The 18,192-nt window shown below is 41.1% G+C and overlaps 1 protein-coding gene across 3 annotated transcripts in view; it reads left to right on the top strand.

Annotated features, from left to right (window-relative positions):
* Positions 1 to 18,192, top strand: part of TACC2 (transforming acidic coiled-coil containing protein 2) — a 181,944-nt gene that overhangs the window by 77,854 nt on the left and 85,898 nt on the right. For all 3 annotated transcript variants that reach the window (XM_037903765.2, XM_043551361.1, XM_043551362.1), the window contains one exon: positions 91 to 231. In XM_037903765.2, coding sequence (XP_037759693.2) covers positions 91 to 231 — 141 coding nt within the window. The remainder of the gene's footprint in view (positions 1 to 90; positions 232 to 18,192) is intronic.

The raw sequence follows: 18,192 nt of genomic DNA, 5'->3' as shown, positions 1-18,192 counted from the left end.
AAGGGTAATTTGCAAATGTTGTTGAAAACTTCTTGGCATTGATTACATTTTGCAGAGGTTGTTATTTATAATAATTGAATTGTTTTGCAGCGCTTCCCAGCCTGGTAGCTGCAAAGAAGTTGAGAACCCTGTTACATATGTTCCTGAGGATGCATCCTTGGCTCCTACACCAGCTAATGATGTAGAATCGCTTGTTCAAGACAGTGAGGGATTGACAAAGGAAATAAAGAGGTATTGTGTAATGATGCATTTTATCCAACTTCTGTCTTGGGTGTTCCCTGCTTCAGAATATATGCAATAATTTTGAAATGTTTTCCAGATATGCGTGTCCGGCTGGTAGCTTTTAGAAAGAGGTATACAACTATCTTGTTTTGCTCCTATATGCACTATTCACAAAGGCCAGGAGAGGGAGCTTGGATTGCGTCAGTGGTGGTTGTTCTGATGTTGCACATCCTTTTAGATCTAGTGTTAGTGAATTGAGTTACTAAGCCAGATTTTGCATTTTGAAGTTGGATTCAGCAATTGCTTTTCTGATGAACTGTGTATGTTCAGGTCCAGGACAGGATAGTGGCTGTGCTCGGCATCATCTGGCATGAACTAGTAAGATATACCTGTCAGAGTCTGGGGTGCAATTCAATTCAGTGAGAGGTTATGTCACCGCTTGTCCTGTAGCCCTGAATGCCTTAAAATGCTCTGCTGCTGGTCCTCCCTGTCTGGATGCTCCCAGCCAGGAAATAAGCATGCACTGAGTGACTTCGTGTTGAGCAACCTTGGTTCAGCAACTCAGACTCCAACTCAGCCTGCTTGTTACACCACAGTCACACTCTGGTCTACACCAGCCTTGGTTACTACTAGCCAAGTGACCCCCACCCCAGTGCTGATTTTCCCCAGAACCATCTACCCTGAATTGTTGAGCCCTCTCCTGGAACAGTCAGAGGAGTAATAAGATCCATTGCTCCTTTAAAGAGTGAAAAAAACGGCAACTTGTTGCTTTACCCAGAGTTACTTTAAATCACTTTAAATCAACCCAGTGCTGTGTCTGATTTGTGATTTAAAAAAAAGCCAAGTTTATTTATCCAAAAAGAGAGCGGTTTTAAGTGAGATCAAGTATAAGGGATGAAGTCACTGATTTTAGTAAGCTCAGGATTTGACTACATGGTGAGCAGTGTATCAAGTATATAACTGGAATGGTCTCTCTTTCCAAACCCCATAATTCCAATTTTCCTTTTCATAATCCTAGAGAATCAGATTATGTTGAGGAGCTGGGTATTAGGGTACCTCCATCTTGCCTCATCCCTGGTATCTGTACCAGTGTTATCAGTAGTTAAACACATATTGTAGAGGTCACAATTAGATCAAGTTGTGATCAGGTCAGACCAATTTTCATAGAATTAATTTGAATTGTTGTAGCACATCATCTATCTGAAACCAACAGATCCTTGGAAGAACTTTGTTACTTTTACAGTATGTCCCTGCTCCCCCATTATTGGCTTTGAAAGGCTGTTTTCATAAAGCTTCCCTGGGAAGTGGTAAGAATACTTCATTGGAGTTACACACAGGACTTGACAGGGATGTTACAGAAGCAGGTTAGGTTCACTTGGTGCTGTAGTGAAAGCTAGTTTTCTGCTTTTCTCAGGCCTTAGAGGATGACTTGCTTCAACAGAATCAAGCTGTATCCTCTTCACATTGTATGCCTCCCTCATTTAGAATCACCAACAAAAATAATTCTAGAATCAAAGATTACTTTTCATTCCTCTCTGGCTTTGATTACAATGTCTAAAGCAATCAAAAAAGACACACACACACCCCATGAGTGAGTTTGACCCTTTTAGAAAGTATGGATCATTCTGTTCAGTTTGACAAGTATACTGAGCAAATGAGATGGAAATTACAAAGTGGATATACAAATGTAAAACAGCAAAACCTTGGTGTTACTGACAGCTTGGCTACGCTTACATTGTATAGTGCTCTAACTTGCTGGCTCAGGGGTGTGAAAAATCCCTGAGCTTTTGGGTCGTGTTTCTGGTCACTTGCTTACTGGGCTAACAAGAACAATGGGTGATGTGTGCAGAACATACTCAGCCCCAGGTTGCAGGATGGTTGGTGTTGCTAAATAGATACCACTCCTGAAAATTATGGAGTAACACTGACAAATCTGACGGTGTGCCCTGTCTAGTATTTCACCAGAAAGATTGTAGACAAAATGCAGTATCTAACTGGCGTTTTGTATGAGGACTGGGAAATAGTGAGGTCCTTAGGGTTAGGGGACCGATTCTGCAGGCATTCTATGCATGAACTCTCATTGAAGTCAGGCAGGTGTACATGTGTGTATGTGAGATGGACCTATAGGATTGATCCTTGTCGGAGGATGTCTTGAGCCCTGTGTTGGAGGATGTGAAACAACCCCTACTGTAAAATAAAAATTGATTCCAGAGAGCAGGATTTTTGTGGCAGTTGTTCATAAAATGTAATATGTGGAATTTTAGATGGTTCTTCTTTGCAACTTGAAATTCAGCAGCATTTCCCCACCATTTTCTTCAGAGGTGGGCTCTTTGGGGTATATATTAGATGTATTTTTATAGTTGGAAAGAAGCCGTATCTAGTGAGTGTTTGTGTAACTCCGATCTCAGTCTTAAACCCATTTATCAGTATACAGCCATGGACAAAAGGGTGAGCGGTAGCCCTCTGTTTCCTAGTTATTACTGTGTATTTTACAGATCCCCTCAGGCAGTATATGATATGTCTTTGCTTTTAACATACATTCAGCAGTGTGAAAATGAATCTGGCATTACACTAATTAATCCATCCACAAAGAATGGTCAAACAATATTAATTATCAGCCTTAACTCACAAAAAGCATGGCAATAAAGAAATAAGGAGGACACTCTGCATCTGGCTTACTCTGTTCTTAAGTGTTGCTGCACTTACTTTATGTGATGTGTACAAGAACAATCCTTTAATGAGAAGTGTGGGTGAATTCCAGTTGGCCTCTGTGGAGTGGGATGCAGAAGTCTGCCAATCCAAAACTCAGTGTAGAATTGGGATCTGTGTAGGGTCACCTACTATTTGGAGATCCAGAAAATACCTGGGTTCTGTAATATGATGGGTAGTAGGTATACCACTGTTCTCTGTGAGACAGAATCAGAAATAACTGATCCATATTCTCCTTTAGCTAGGTAGGGGACTTGTGCTTTGGAGCAGGAGGATTTAAGTTATATCCCCACTGGTGCTGTGAACTTGTAAGTGGCCATGCTGTGTAATATAGCAAGAATCTGGGAGGCCAAATTCCCAAGTTCCTGCATAGATTTTGCCCAAGTAAAATGTCCACTGACCCAAATCCTGAGTGTTTACTGAGCCTTTATGTAGGTAAACTTCCACCGGAGATTTGTTGTTTGTGGGGTGTTTTTTGACCAAATATGGATTTGGCCCATGAAGTGCTAGGTGGCCACAGATTGGTTACTCTAGAACAATAGAATTATGGGTGATTTTTGTACCTTGGTGCAAAATTCTTCCCCTAGATCTGCATGGTGGAGTCTACCCTGTCATCCTGCCCTATCAGCATGCTCTTATCTGCCACTGAAATCAATAGCCTCACAAATAGAACAGACTGTGAGTCCTTGCTTGCACTGAGTACTTTCACTACCAGTGCAGCTACACCAGTAGTTGCAACAGTGGAAGATCTAGTGAAGGCAAGATTCAAGCATTTTGCCACCATTTCATTTAGCCTAGCGTAGTGCAGGCTTAGCTGACAAACATCTGAGTCTTTTCTGCATTTCAGATTCCGACAATGAAAAATTAAGGGGATCAATTTTGCCAGTGTCAATGCAGTTTTGGAATCTCAGCCTCTGTAAGGAAAACTTGTCATTTGTGCTAAATGTGCTTGATTTTTGTGAGCCTTTTTTCAGGTCCTTAAAGACACTTGAATATATAGAGAGAAACAAAATAAAAATGTATATTTTTCATTATGTATTAGATGCATCGTCTAATTAAAATCAGAGTCTGATTTTTTTTTTTTTTTTTTTAATGTACTGTAGTTACTACAACTGAGATTACAAGAAAATAATCTTTATTCCATTTTACCAATTTATTTGTTTTGGGGCATTTGTCAGTAATTTGTATACAGTCAGTTTCACTATTCCTCCTTTAAAGTGAATTATATCAATTCACATTATGAAGCCGGTACAATGCTAATAGAGCCATGCATGTTAATAATTGCATTTATAATTAACGTTTAAGTAAATAAAATAACATAGGAAAAATTTTTAAAAATCTAAATTACATCATGTTGTAATGTCACAGCAAATGAATATATAATTTTCACATTTGTTGTACACTATTGTATGCGAGCAGTTACGTGTGGTTTTTCTGAAACTGGCGCAACTGCATGCACATTGCAAACACTGCATGCGCCAATCAGGCAAACAAGTGAATACGTATTTTTTCATGCTATTTTCTAGAATTCTGGCCTAGTAAATCTACTGCTGATGGGGACTGAAACTTATTAATAGTAATGTGATAGGGCTAAAGTTTGCAGAGACTGATAACACGGAAGCATTGCCCTTATTTAAATATATTATTCTTGACAAATAAATTTCTCCATAAGGGGGGCATGTCTAATTACTATCTGCCCATGGGACTTACAATACTGTGTGAATAAATCAACAACAAAAAATTGCTTCTGGTGTTATCCATCTTTAAAGTGTGCCTTAGCTGGAACAAATTCTATTGCTGAACCCAGAAAGAGGTCTTAGTTATCTCTTCTTTAGAAGATTAGTTTTAGTATTGTTGTTATATTCCCAGAGACACATTTTGATTTTGGCTATGCTGGTGTAAATCCAGAGAAACTTGTGTGATTTCAAAGGAGCTTCTCTAGATGTTTGCCTGTGGACCTAATCCCCTGATTTGTATAAGAATTTAACTATTTCACTCAGATTTAAATGTAAGGAATGGATTTTTACAGCACTTTTAGAAAGGATTGAAATGAGCTGCTCAGAAATTGTATTTTCTTGCCAAAAATGAACCATAAGAACAAAATGTAATGATTTCATCATCACTTTCCGTTGAAGATTTGGAGTTTTCACCCAAAAGCTGAAAACGGAAAAATGTTCAGCCCCAAACTGCCAAATCCCAAGATGTTTCAGTTATCAGACAGATTTCAGCTTTAGTTTCCCATGAGAAATAATTTTTTTTTTTAAAGGAAGCAAACACTTCCCCCACAAGTTTTGTTTTTATCAGAAGCCAATTTTTTTAGAGGGGAAAAAAAAAAGTTGTTTCCGTCCTTCATAGTTCTTCCCCTTCCGCAGTCATGACAGTGAGTCAGACCAATCAAAATACCATATTGATCTGCTCCCCTCATCCTGCTTCATAGTTTACTTCTTCGTTTAGAGTAGGTTTTCTTCAGAATCCCACTCCTTTACACTCCTGAAAGGACCCAGTTGGGGAAGGCTCCCTGAGGAGAAAACCACTGCCACTCTCCACAGTGCTCTTGGCTCTATCTGGTGGAACCTTAGACCTAGAGATGTGCAAGATGCTTGGAAAGAAACCTGAACTCAGATGTGGTTCACTTTAAAGATTCACTGTCGTAGAGGCTGGGAACTAGGAGCACTGGGGGTGCTGCCACACTCCCTGGCTTGAAGTGGTCACCATCATATAAACTAAGGGTTTACAGTTTGGTTCAATGGCTCTCAGCACCCCCACTATACAAATTGTTCCAGCACCTCTGCTCACAGTTGGTGACATACAGTAGCATGATTTAAAAGAAATTCCAGCTGAATTGCATGCTCATTGCAACACTAACTTGTACTTAGCACTCTCTATCCCAGTTGGAGAGGAAGGCAAAAGAGCAGGTGGAGAGCCAGTGACAGCATAAATCTTCAGGATTCCCCCATATGCCCACATGATTGGGAAGTCATATCCCTTGTTCCTTTGGTAAAACTACATTCTAGGATTCTGCACAATGAATTGGTAAGTTCCTATCCTGAGGTGTTCCCTGTAGGAGGGGATGATCAGGCCCATGGTGTTTTACCACCCTGTAGATTTACTTAATTCCTCCCTAAAATATCCCTTTTGCATTAAATCCTTTAACATGTACAGCTATCATTTTATCAGTCATAATTAATTGCTAGCTCATCTAAAAGACACCCGCTAGAGCTGGAGTCCCAGAAGTCGTCATTTGCATGCCTTTTTATTAGCTTTACAGTGGGTTCCAGACACAGGATGTTTCAAAGACTATATTGGTATGCTAATTCTTTCATAATTTTTAATGCTATTGATCTCACATTCAATTTAGATTCAGCAGAGCCCTTACCAACTGAACTTGGCAAACAGTGATCAATTGGTGCATTTTTAGAAATGTATTTTTATCAGTCAGACTTCCTTTTCTTATGAGTTGCAATAGCCATTCTCATTGTATCCTTTTTATGTACTTAAATATTCTTTTTCTTTGAATTGACCAGGGGAAAATATGTTGAACATGTTAATCCTATTACATTAAAAATCCTGATATACTCTATTTTTAATGAATTAAATGAGTACCAATACAAATGATCTGACTATGCATATTGCATTAGTCTAGAGGAATGATACGCAGCATAATTATAAATACTTTGTCACATATCTTTAAGTTAACTGGTAATTTTGACAATTCATATGACCATCCTATGTCATTGGGTGTTTGCATTAGTCATGCCTAGACACCCCAAACAGGATTAGGGCCCCATTGTGCTGTACAACCACACATGAAGAGTTCACAATCTAAGGGCACGTCTTCACTACCGCCGGATCAGAGGGTAGTGATTGATCTATCGGGGATTGATTTATCGCGTCTCGTCTAGACGCGATAAATCGATCCCTGAATCGACGCCTGTACTCCACCTCGGCAGGAGGAGTAAACGGAGTCAATGGGGGAGCCGCCACAGTTGACTCGCCGCCGTGAGGACGGCCAGGTAAGTCGAACTAAGATACTTCGACTTCAGCTAGCTGAAGTTACGTATCTTAGTTCGAACCCCCGCCCCAGTGGAGCCCAGGCCTAAGATTCCAACCCTGCAATTTTACCATGCTGGTGGACCCTTTCCCATTCTGTAGTTTGGATCTAAATTTGAAATGGTTATATCCCCAACTGCTTTAGAGCAACCAACCTTTGGTTAATAACCAAATCAACTGGCCCATTGTTCCAGAGACACTTTACTTTCTTTTCATTGTAGCATAATCAGATCAAATTCACCACTGGCATAATAGGTGATGCTCCACTGACTTCATTTGGGGTTGCTCCTGCTTGTACAGGGTCCCATAATTTTCACACAACAAGGAATGCAAACAAAATATTCTGCTTTACAAAATGTGGCAGAGTTTATAATGTTTACATCATTATTCCCAGAGTACTAATACAGTTAGATGTCAGCTGTATATCAGTGTTAGTATTCTGATGTCATTTCAAGCCTCAAGTTACTTGTGCTTCTGTGATGCCAATCAAAGATCTGAATTTGTAACTTCGTGTTTCATCTAGTAACATTTGTTATCCTCATTAACTATAATCTGCAGCCTATTTGATCTTTTGTACAGTGTTTCTGCAAAAATGTGGGAGTTCTTTCATTATGGTTTAAACTGTTCAATCCTACTGGCTGGTCCACACCACCCACTGTGGGGAGCATAATCTAAAACAGTACTATTTTCCCTTTTTTCCCCGAGTGGTTAGCCAATATTTGGAGCCTTGCAGGGTTGTTTCTGTTATAAGATGAAAGATGATACAAGTCAGGTATTTCTTTGTTGCAGTCCTGTTTATTTACAAAGTCCTGTTTCCCTGAATACAGTAGGAACAAAGAGGAGGCAATTTCCTTATTCAGAAATCCAAGTTCATCTTTCTAGTGAGTACTGTGCCTCCAAAAAATTGTCTTTCAGCTTTCTCTCAGGACCACACCCTCCACTGCTTCTCTTGCTTTCTGATGACTTTCTGCCTTTCTCACACACAGACACAAACACAGCTGCAATCAATCAATCAATCAATCAATCAATCAATCCCTTAGTTCCTGTATTTGCAGTCATCCCAGAGAATCAGTCCCTTTGGCCCACATGGTTTAATTTTTTGATCAGCCTTGCAATGTGGCTCATTGCCTTGGGCAGAGGCTCACTCTTGTTTCAGCTGTCACTCCACAAAGGGACATTCAGTTCTTTTTATTTAGCCTGAATGAAAGGTGGTTAATACACCCATTAACTTTAACCTGGTCTGTGTTTGACCTATAGATCACAGATCAAAGACATGCTTGATGGCTTTCATTAGACACTTCTTATATGACACCAAGTCTTTTGAACATAGGTGCCACAATTTTGATGACAACTGATTAATGTCTTACCAGTGCTAGAAAACCAGATGGAACAAAAACTAACTGTTAGCATTTTTAAGGTAAGCTTTTCTATATCTGGGATGTTAGAAAAATGAATTTTCCTGTGCCAAGCTGTCTGGAGTGGCTCAAGAGGGTGAGTACCAACCTCCAGGCAGACTGTTAAGAAGCAGGACACAAACCCCAAGCTGGTTGTGAATATTACACTTAAATTTCACCAACCAAGTATCAAGTATGAACCCCCCAAGCACTGCAACAGCCTTAACATGGAGTCACAGACATTGCCCTTGGGTACTCTATTCTATCTTGCCACCTAGGCACACTTGCCTTTGAGATAGATGATCCCTTATACCAAAAATCACAACATCATTCAGGTTTCTACCAGTTCCAAAGGACCAGTCACCACCGGTCAGTTGCAATTTAGATCTTACACCAAAGATAATGCTTCTAACCAGTCCAATAATAAAGGTATTATTTATTAATTAAAAGAAGGAAGTGAGAGTTATTTACAAGCAGGCAAACCTATACACACCAATGACTTAGTCTTAGGTTCCAAAACGTAATAGAAGCTGCTATAATGGCAAGCTGTATATGTTCTCTAGAGCTAACCCAAGCTAAGCAGCTGGGGATCCCTTGCTTTTGCTTAGGAAGTCCAAGCAGCATAGTGTTACTACTTCTTCTGGTCCGGGATTTTTATTCCCTTCCACCAAAGCTGATGATGCGTCCCTGTGTACGTCTCCTCTCCACAGGTGTGGAGGGAGCAGTCAACAAAATCTTTTGTCCTCTGACATTCCACATGGTTTGCCTGGTGTCTATGGGCCTTCCTTTTTTGGGCAGGAGATAACACCTCCTGGGGTAAAATAGTATTTCACACTTGGTAATGCTTCTTTCCTGGCTGGTTTCAGAGCAAACACTTAATTATTGCCTTATAACATGAGCTACAGTGAGATTAATGCATGTAGCAACATACATGCATTTCATAAAGCATAAACACTAAACACATTTTCATAAACCGAATACCTGTTTTAACAACACTAACGCACAGGTGAGCCAGACTGGTTTCCTGCTATGCATTTGTCAGTGTTCAGTTGAGGCACAGGGGCCTTGGCATGAATTGGAACCAGGTCTGCCAGTGTCACAGTATTGCTTTAATCCACAGTGCAGACTCTAAAGTGAGAACAGATGCACTTTGCTTGCTTTTCGTTAACCTTTTTGCTTGACTAATTTCCAGGCTGTCTCCTTTCTGTGGTGGTTTGCCACAGCTGCCTAGGACTCAGCATTATATTAGAAACACTTTCTCTAAACTTTCTCTTTGTGCTCCCCATGTATTCATGGGACATGAAACAAATCTTTGCCTCTCTATTTAATTTTCTTAAATGAATGTCGAATGCACATATGGAAATTCCCATTTGTTTGCGATATCTCCTTTATAGGCATGGGTGGTAATTAGGAATTAGTGGAGCTAAATCCTACTAATAATGTCCCTATTTAAAAAAAACTGGCCCAAATATTCTGCACTGATGTAAATCCTTCCTACTCAAGGAATTAGTTCCGATTTACACTGGTGTAACAACAGAGTTTTGGACCTCTGGGTACAGTAGGATCAAACTGGGGCTGATGCTGTTCTAGCAGGACTGGAGAGGAGCGCTGTTAGTGGGTGGCATCTGGCCCAGGTTAACGTAGTTCTACTGAAGCCTCCCTTCACATGGCAACAGCAAGCAAGCATGGAAGGGACTATGACGGGCCAGTTTTTCTCCCTCTACAAAAGCTGAGCATGGGACCTTCCTGGCGTTATCTGCAGGAATGCACGAAAGTAATTGGGAGGGTTCAAGCTTGGCTCCGCTACCCATCACTGCTGCTCAACCCTTTGTTTAGCACAGAAGGAGGAAACAGGCCAGGGGGCACATGGGTCTATGTTTGGGGCTCCTACACGGAGCAAGCTGTGGAGGTGGTTCTTTGTAGATGGCTGAAGGAAGCTGGATGGGGAGAGTCTGTAAGAGCAGAGGGAAGGTGAGTTTGTAGAGAGGCTTTCTGCACAGGCATGGGGTCAAGGAAGCCGATGAGGGGAGCAGAGGGAAGGGTAACAGTATCCTGACCACTTCTTTGGGGCCCTAGCTGTCACGGATTGTTGACATAGCTGCTAAAATGCCCTATTTCCCGAGATGTAAATACTACGTGCTGACCATTTCTCAGGGGTATGGCTAGCCTTCCCTGTCACTGGTTTGCCCTGTAACTCTGTTTAAACGGTGCATAATTGGATTTTATCTACTGTAGTCCTGTTAGACCCTCACTAGTGGTGTTGACACAGTTCCTTTCCCAGTATGCCATACCATTGTTAGAATTCAGCACTGACACCATACAAATGCACTTCACATTCTTGGATTCAGTGTAAAAACAGTCTGTCCTCTGTTTATTGGCACATTTTCTTAAGACAAACAGCAGCATTCCAAAGCCTCAACATTAGGAATAAATGTTTGTCATTGGAATGTTCGCCATTCTCAGCCTTGTCCAGAGTTGCTGCTTGAAGACAAAATATTCAAATTGGGTGCCTGAAGCTAGGCACCTAAATCAATGCACATAGGCACCTTAATCAGTGTCCCAAGTGCTGGGCACCCGGTCACTTCAATCAGGTTTGTGGGTCCAACCACTGCTGAATGAGGTCACACATGTAGGTGCCTAAATATGGATTTAAGTGATTAACAACAGACACACAGGTTTGAAAATTTTGATTTTTGTCACTAATTTAGGGCCAAAATGTATCTGCTTAAAGACAGATTACTTAACAAGCATAGATTTTTGGACAGATTTGTATGTACTACATGCACATACAATCAGTTGAAAGCACAACTTGCACTTGTCAGAAGGGATGCTAGGCTTTTTAAAAATTTGTCTTCCCACATATTGTACTCACTGGCTTATGTGAACCTCTTTTAATTTGGCTCCTGAAGGTTTAATCAAATTAATCTTTAATCAAATTGAAAAATAATAGAATGTCTACCCTTCATTTTGATCAGTTTTCTTTGCTTTCGCCAGGGGTTATTGGTAACGCCGTCATTGGCAGGTTGATACCGTAAATGTTCTTCCTCAGTGTTGGTATCCCAACATTTTTCCTTTGTGACAACACAGTTGAGTTCCCGGGAATGGAAGATGGGGTAGAACAGCAAGGTAAGCTACCTTTTGGAAGTTAGAAAGTGTATGGATAAAGTGGGAACTGCCAAAAGCCAAACAGAGATGGCTGAAAAGGATATCCCTCAAAGGATATTAAAACCAATAGTAAAAGGTTCAATAGCTATATAAATAAAAAGAAAACAAGGAAAGAAGTGGCCCCGCTAAACAATGAGGTTGGGGTGGAGATTAAAGATAATCTAGGCATGGCCCAACACCTAAACAAATACTTTGCCTCATTTTGTAATAAAGGTAATGAAAAGGTAATGAAAAGCTAATGGGGTAGTGGCAGAGTCGCTAATGGGAATGAGGATATGGAAGTAGAAATGACCACATCTGAGGTGGACGTCAAACTCAAACAGCTTAATGGGACTAAACTGGGGGACCTGGATCATCTCAATCCAAGAATATTAAAGGAATTGGCACATGAAATTGCAATCCCAATAGCAAGGATTTTAATGAATCTGTATACTCCAGGGCTGTACCTTATGACGGGAGAATTGCTAATATAGTTCCTGTTTTTAAGAAAAGGAAAAAATGTGTTCCAGGAAACTACGAGCCTGTTAGTTTTGTCTTCAATTGTATGGAAGGTCTTAGAGCAAACTTTTAAAAAGAAAGTAGTTAAGGACATAGAGGTTAACAGTAATTGGGATAAAATACAACATGGTTTTGCAAGAGGTGGATCATGCCAGAACAACCTGATCCCCTTCTTGGAGAAGGTAATTGATTTTTTACACAAAGGAAATGCAGTAGATCTAATTTATGTGGATTTCAGTAAGGCATTTGGTACAGTTCCACATGGGAAATTATTAATTAAATTGGAAAAGATGTGGATTAGTGAGAGAACTGAAAGGTGGATAAGAAATTGGCTAAAGGGGAGACTGCAACAGGTCAGGCTGGAGGGAGGTTACTAGTGGAGTTCCTCAGGGATCAGTCCTGGGGCCAAACTTATTTAACATTTTTATTAATGATGTTAGCACAAAAAGTGGGAGTGTGCTAATAAAATTTGTGGATGATACAAAGGTGGAAGGAATTGCCAATGCGGATAAGGACCAGAATATCATACAAGAAGATCAGGAGGACCTTGAAAACTGGAGTACTAGAAATAGGATGAAATTTAATAGTGTGAAGTGCAGGGTCGTGTACTTAGGGACTAACAACAAGAATTTTTGCTGTTAGCTTGGAACTTATCTGTTGGAAGTGACAGAGAAAGACCTGGGTGTATTGCTTAATCACAGGATGACTATGAGCTGCCAATGTGATGTGGTTGTAAAAAAGCTAATACAGTCCTAGGATGCATCAGGCAAGTTATTTCCAGTAGAGATAGGGAAGTGTTAGTACCGTTACACAAGGCATTGGCGAGACCTCATCGGGAATATTGTGTGCAAGTCTGGTCTCTCATGAATAAGAAAGATGAATTCAAACTGCAACAGGTGCAGAGAAGGGCTACTAGGATTATCAGAATAATGCAAAACTTACCTTATGAGAGGAGACTCAAAGACTTTGGCTTGTTTAGCCTAGCCAAAAGAAGGCTGAGGGGCGATATGATTGCTCTCTATAAATACATCAGAGGGATAAATACCAGGAAGGGAGGGGAGTTATATAAGTTAAGTGCCAATGTGGACACAATAACAAATGGATATAAATGGCCATCAACAAGTTTAGGCTTGAAATTAGACGAAGGTTTCTAACCATCAGAGGAGTGAAGTTCTGGAACAGCCTTCCAAGGGAGCAGTGGGGGGCAAAAAACCTAACTGGCTTCAAGACTGAGCTTGATTAGTTTATAGAGGCGATTGTATTATGGGACTGTCTACAATGACATATAGCTGATTTGTGACTGCTACGGCTGGTGATGGGACACCAGATGGGGAGAGCTACTGCAAAGAATTCTTTCCCAGATGCCTGTCCGGTGCATCTTGCCCACATGCTCAGGATCCAAATGATTGCCATATTTGGGGTCGGGAAGGAATTTTGCACAGAGTCAGATTGGCAGAGACCCTGGGGTTTTTTCGCCTTCCTCTGCAGCATGGGGCACAGTTACTTGCTGGTTTAAACTAGTGTATATGGCGGATTCTCCGTAACCAAAGTCTTTAAATCATGATTTGAGGACCTCAGTAACTCAGCCAGAGGCTAGGGGTCTATTGCAGGAGTTGATGGGCGAGGTTCTGTGGCCTGCAATGTGCAGGAGGTCAGACTAGATGGTCATGATGGTCCCTTGTGACTTTAGAGTCTTTGAATGACTTTGAACTACGGTGCCACTGTGTGCCTGGAAACCATCACTTCTGTGTGACTATGTTTTATAAAGGACATCATGAGGCATGTCTGTGTATCTGAGGTTACAGTCAAGTTCTTGCAAAATCAGTTGTGGTCTCAGTCTAGTCCTGTATCATTAAAACCCAGTGTGACGCCCTGGCATCCCCTTATTCACCACTGTCCTATAATTAGGATATGTTTTGCACAAAGTATGTCTTGTGAGGTATCATTCTAAAAGTCTTGATCTGCTAGACATTAATATTGCATTGGATTGTATGTGCTGTCATTGTATGTGAAGTTCGGCTATGTTTGTGTTACTGAAACATGTTGTGAGGTAGAAAACACCCACAAGTAGCCTTTCAGGTACAACAGTAAAAAGACCTAACAATGTTAATGGCTCATTGAGGAAATGCACCCAAGCACAAGGATTACCCCAGGAACTGTGTACAATAGAAACCTCTCAGAGATAGCACTACACAATGGGAACTGTTTGGCCCAGGTCACAGCAAAAGAGCTTTCCAGCAACTTGGAAAAAGATATAAAAGGGGGAAATGACATCATGATGGTACCTCATTCTCCCTAAAAAACTTGGAAACTCCTGAGGAACACAGACTGAACTGGGGGAAGTGATGGTCCCAGGCTGAAGGGATTTCTAGCCTGTGTATGAAAACTTGGGAAACCCAAGCTGCAAAGCAAAGGCAGCGTGTGCCTTAAGAATCTGCCAGCCTGTTTATCACTGAGGGTGAGAATTTGCTAATTCATATCCTACTTATCTAGTACGTTGTTAAGCTCAGTTTGCGGTTTTGTGTATTTACCAGGTAATGTGATCTGTTTGCTATCCCTTATAATCACTTAACATCTATCCTTTTGCAGTTAATAAACTTATTTTGTATTTTAATCCAAACCAGTGTGCATTTGACTAAAGTGCCTGGGGAAAATCTCAGCTTGGTTACCACAAGAGTGCATGGTCCTCTTCACATTGAGGGAGAGGCGGACTGGGTATTAAACCCACATACTGGCCAGATTTGACCAGGGCAGGACGGTACTGCTCTGGGGTCCTAGCCTGGGAGGCTGGTAGTTAGAGAGCCTCCATGTAACTGCAGCTGGGTACTGTGTCCCCTACCTCTGTGAATGCTGGTGAAAGTGCAAGCTTGGAGGGCTTTGCAGCTTGTCACAGCAACACAGTGTGAGAGGGAGCCCAGGCTGGTGGGTTAGAGGGCTCAGTGGAACCCCAATTCCAGGTGGCACCCCGGGGGCAACCGATCACTCCCAGCACTAATTGTCTTTTCTGTTGGCAGTACCTGCAGATGGGCTGAGGCCAGTGAGTAAATAGGCAGGAAGGCTGAGCTCCTCATTCTCCCATGGACGTGTTCCTGGTAGATCAGTGGGGAGGCTATATGGACAAACCTTGCATTGCTGCTGCTTGTAGTGTACCTATTTTGTGGACACAGACTTCCATTTCCAGGTGTATCAATCTTTCATGAGTATAGTGTTCACCTTCCAAAGAAGGAAAAAAGCTTATATATTTTTTTCTGATTTTAGTTACCACCACTGGATCTTGTCATGATTTCATCTATTAGATTAAAGGTCAGATAAATTCTCCTTGCATAAGTGCCTAAAAGACCACGATCAAATCACCTTTTAACCTTCTCTTCGATAACATACAGCTTGTGCTTCTTAACTCACATTGCAAAGCTTGTGTTCTGGACTTGACATCTGTTCTTCTAGCTATTCTCTAAACGCTCTCCAGTTTTTCAGCTTCCTTTTTAAAGTATGGACTTCAGAACTGGCCACAGCATTCCAGTGGTGCACTCACCTCCCTACTTTTACTCTGTATTCCTGTTTTTACAGCTGTATCCAAATTGGTTAGAAAAAAATTATTTCTTGGAGCTAAGGGAAAAATCCCATACTACCTATAAGTAGGAACAGTGTTGGGGAAGGGGAACTGTCTTCATGGTGGGTCTCATAGCCATGCTGTTGGTGCGGACAGAGTGGCTTGGGGCAGGTTGTGTTCTGCAATGCACCTTACTGCTGCTCCTGAAAGAAGCAGAGTGCAACCCCACTAAAGTTTTGTGCCAAGCATAGCATATGTGCAGATAGGCCAGAGTATGGCATTCATCAAAGTTTGCAGCTTCCGAGCCTCTGTGATGAGTGTGTTAGCCAGCTCTCATGGCTGCTAATGGAGAATTTTGTCCTGCTGTTATGTAGGCGTGTTTGGGGTGGGATAAATATTCTGTTCTTTTGACCCTGCAATCACTTCCTGCCCTGGGTTGCATGGTGCAGTATTTGACACCACACATTTTGTTAATTCTGTTGTGCTTTTGTAACATTTGAAAAACTTAAACATAGCAAGATACTATATGATGATGATGCACCTGAAACTTGATATAACCAGAAAACATGTCTTAAATGCCCATTTCACTAGTTTTCTGTTGTTCATTAGCAAGTACTGTTAGTGTTACTCTTAATAGAACACATACTTCTATTATCCCTTTTGCTTCACAGAGCATAACTGATAAGCCTGTTGCTTTTTTTCCCAGTTGGATTTTTCTAAAAGTAAGTACGATAAACTCTTGTCTGCCTTCCTCTCATCTATAAAAAATAAACACAGTGGGAAGTTCGTATGACACTGAAATAAGCATTAACCAGTAACTCAGTATTAAAATAGCACGTAATACTGACATTGAGTGACAGCCTCAACATAATGGAATTTCCCCAAAACAGCAGCACAATTCTAGCTTCCTGGCTGTTACTGCTTCCTGTGTTAGACAGACACTAGAGTCGTGTTAATGTTTTCACATTTATTGCTAAAGTAAATTATTTTCAATGCCCTCTTGAAACTCCACATTTTATATTGTTAGTAACACTCCTGATTTGATAGCATTTAATATGCGACATTGCTGTTAAATATTAGTACAACTGAGTCATGTTTTTATTAGGCTGCATTGACTTTCACAAGGATTTTCATAAATCTTTCAGCTTATATAAACACAGTAGTCTACACTTAGCCCGTTATACTTCCATTGAAGCTAGTGCAGTTATACCAGGCATGAATGTAACTCAGTTTTTGTGCCTAACATGCTGAGCATGCAAAAATGTAAAACAATTAACAAAATAGTAACACTTTACTGGTTTTATTATCTGTTTTACAGAGTTGTAACTGTTTATGGCAGGTGTGGCCAAATTGTGGTTCAGGATCGACCTGCGGCTCTTTTACAGTTAAAGTGTGGCTTCTGGAGCCCCCCCTCCACACCTCCCCTCCCAGTCTCTGCCTACAAGATTGGGCAAAGGGGAGCTCAGGGCTTCTGCCCTGCGGCTTCAGGGTGGTGGGACTAGGGGCTTCTGCCCTGCAGAAAGGGTGGTCTAAAGGCTTTAGTCGGGGGGGGGAGAGGGGGAGGACATCGTGACAGAAGCCCTGAACCCCGGTATGTGCCGCCCTGCAGGGCAGGTTGTGCGTGTCTTGCGGCTCTCGAACTTCTGAAGATTATTGTACGTGGCTCGGAGGGTCAGTACGTTTGGCCACTCCTGGTTTATGGTATCCTAAATGGTTCAGTGGTCTGGGCACTGGACTGGAAGCCAAGAATTCCTAAAAAAATCCTGGCTTTGATATTGATATGACATCTGTCTCTTTGGGCCAGTAAATTAGGGTCAAATTTTGAAAACTGGCTTCTTAGTTTCTGGTGTCTAACTTGCCCGCAAAATTAGAGGCCGCTTTGGCAATTTGGAGACAAACTTTGGTGTCCCAGTTTTTTTCCATCTGTAAAATGAAGTGAATCTCAGATATGTTTTGCTGGCAGAGTTGTGAAGATGAATTAAGCAATCTTTATGAAGATGAAAAGTGTTATAATAAATAATTGCCAACTGTTATTAATTATTCTTATGGTGATAGTGTCCAAAGTCCCTAGTCAGGATCAGTTTTAACCACAGTTAATGAAATGGTGTGGAATATGCTTTGTCCTTGTCTATGCTTGTGGCTAAACTACATTCAGCACTTGTCAGCCCTGGGTTATTTTGTAGGGTAGACAAGCCTTAAAGGACTCTACTTTTTGAAAGCAGAAAATACAACACACAAGCTATTCAGCTGTGTGTACATGGAGAGGTGGGGGCGTCTTTATTGACATCTGTAAGAAATACACAGCTACACACTCTACAGTTAGAATGATTTAATATTTCTATTTTAATGTCTAATCTCTTGACTTTCTTCCAGTTAATTGAAGTTAACTATGTAGCTTCAAAGCATGAGAGTCACTGGAGTTAGCAGAGTGATCCTGAATGTAGATAGTACTGCTGCTGACATTTTGATCTCTGGGAAATATGAAGTGTAATTTGTTTATGGAGCCTCCATGTGTTTGCCAAATATGGAAATGCGAAGAGAGTGGTAGTGCCTAGGCCTTCTAGCAGCTGCAATTTACAGAAGATATTCCTGAAACGCTGGAAC

This window comes from Chelonia mydas, chromosome 7, assembly GCF_015237465.2.
Source record: "Chelonia mydas isolate rCheMyd1 chromosome 7, rCheMyd1.pri.v2, whole genome shotgun sequence".
NCBI lineage: Eukaryota > Metazoa > Chordata > Testudines > Cheloniidae > Chelonia > Chelonia mydas.
This window is presented reverse-complemented; position numbering and strand designations above follow the sequence as displayed.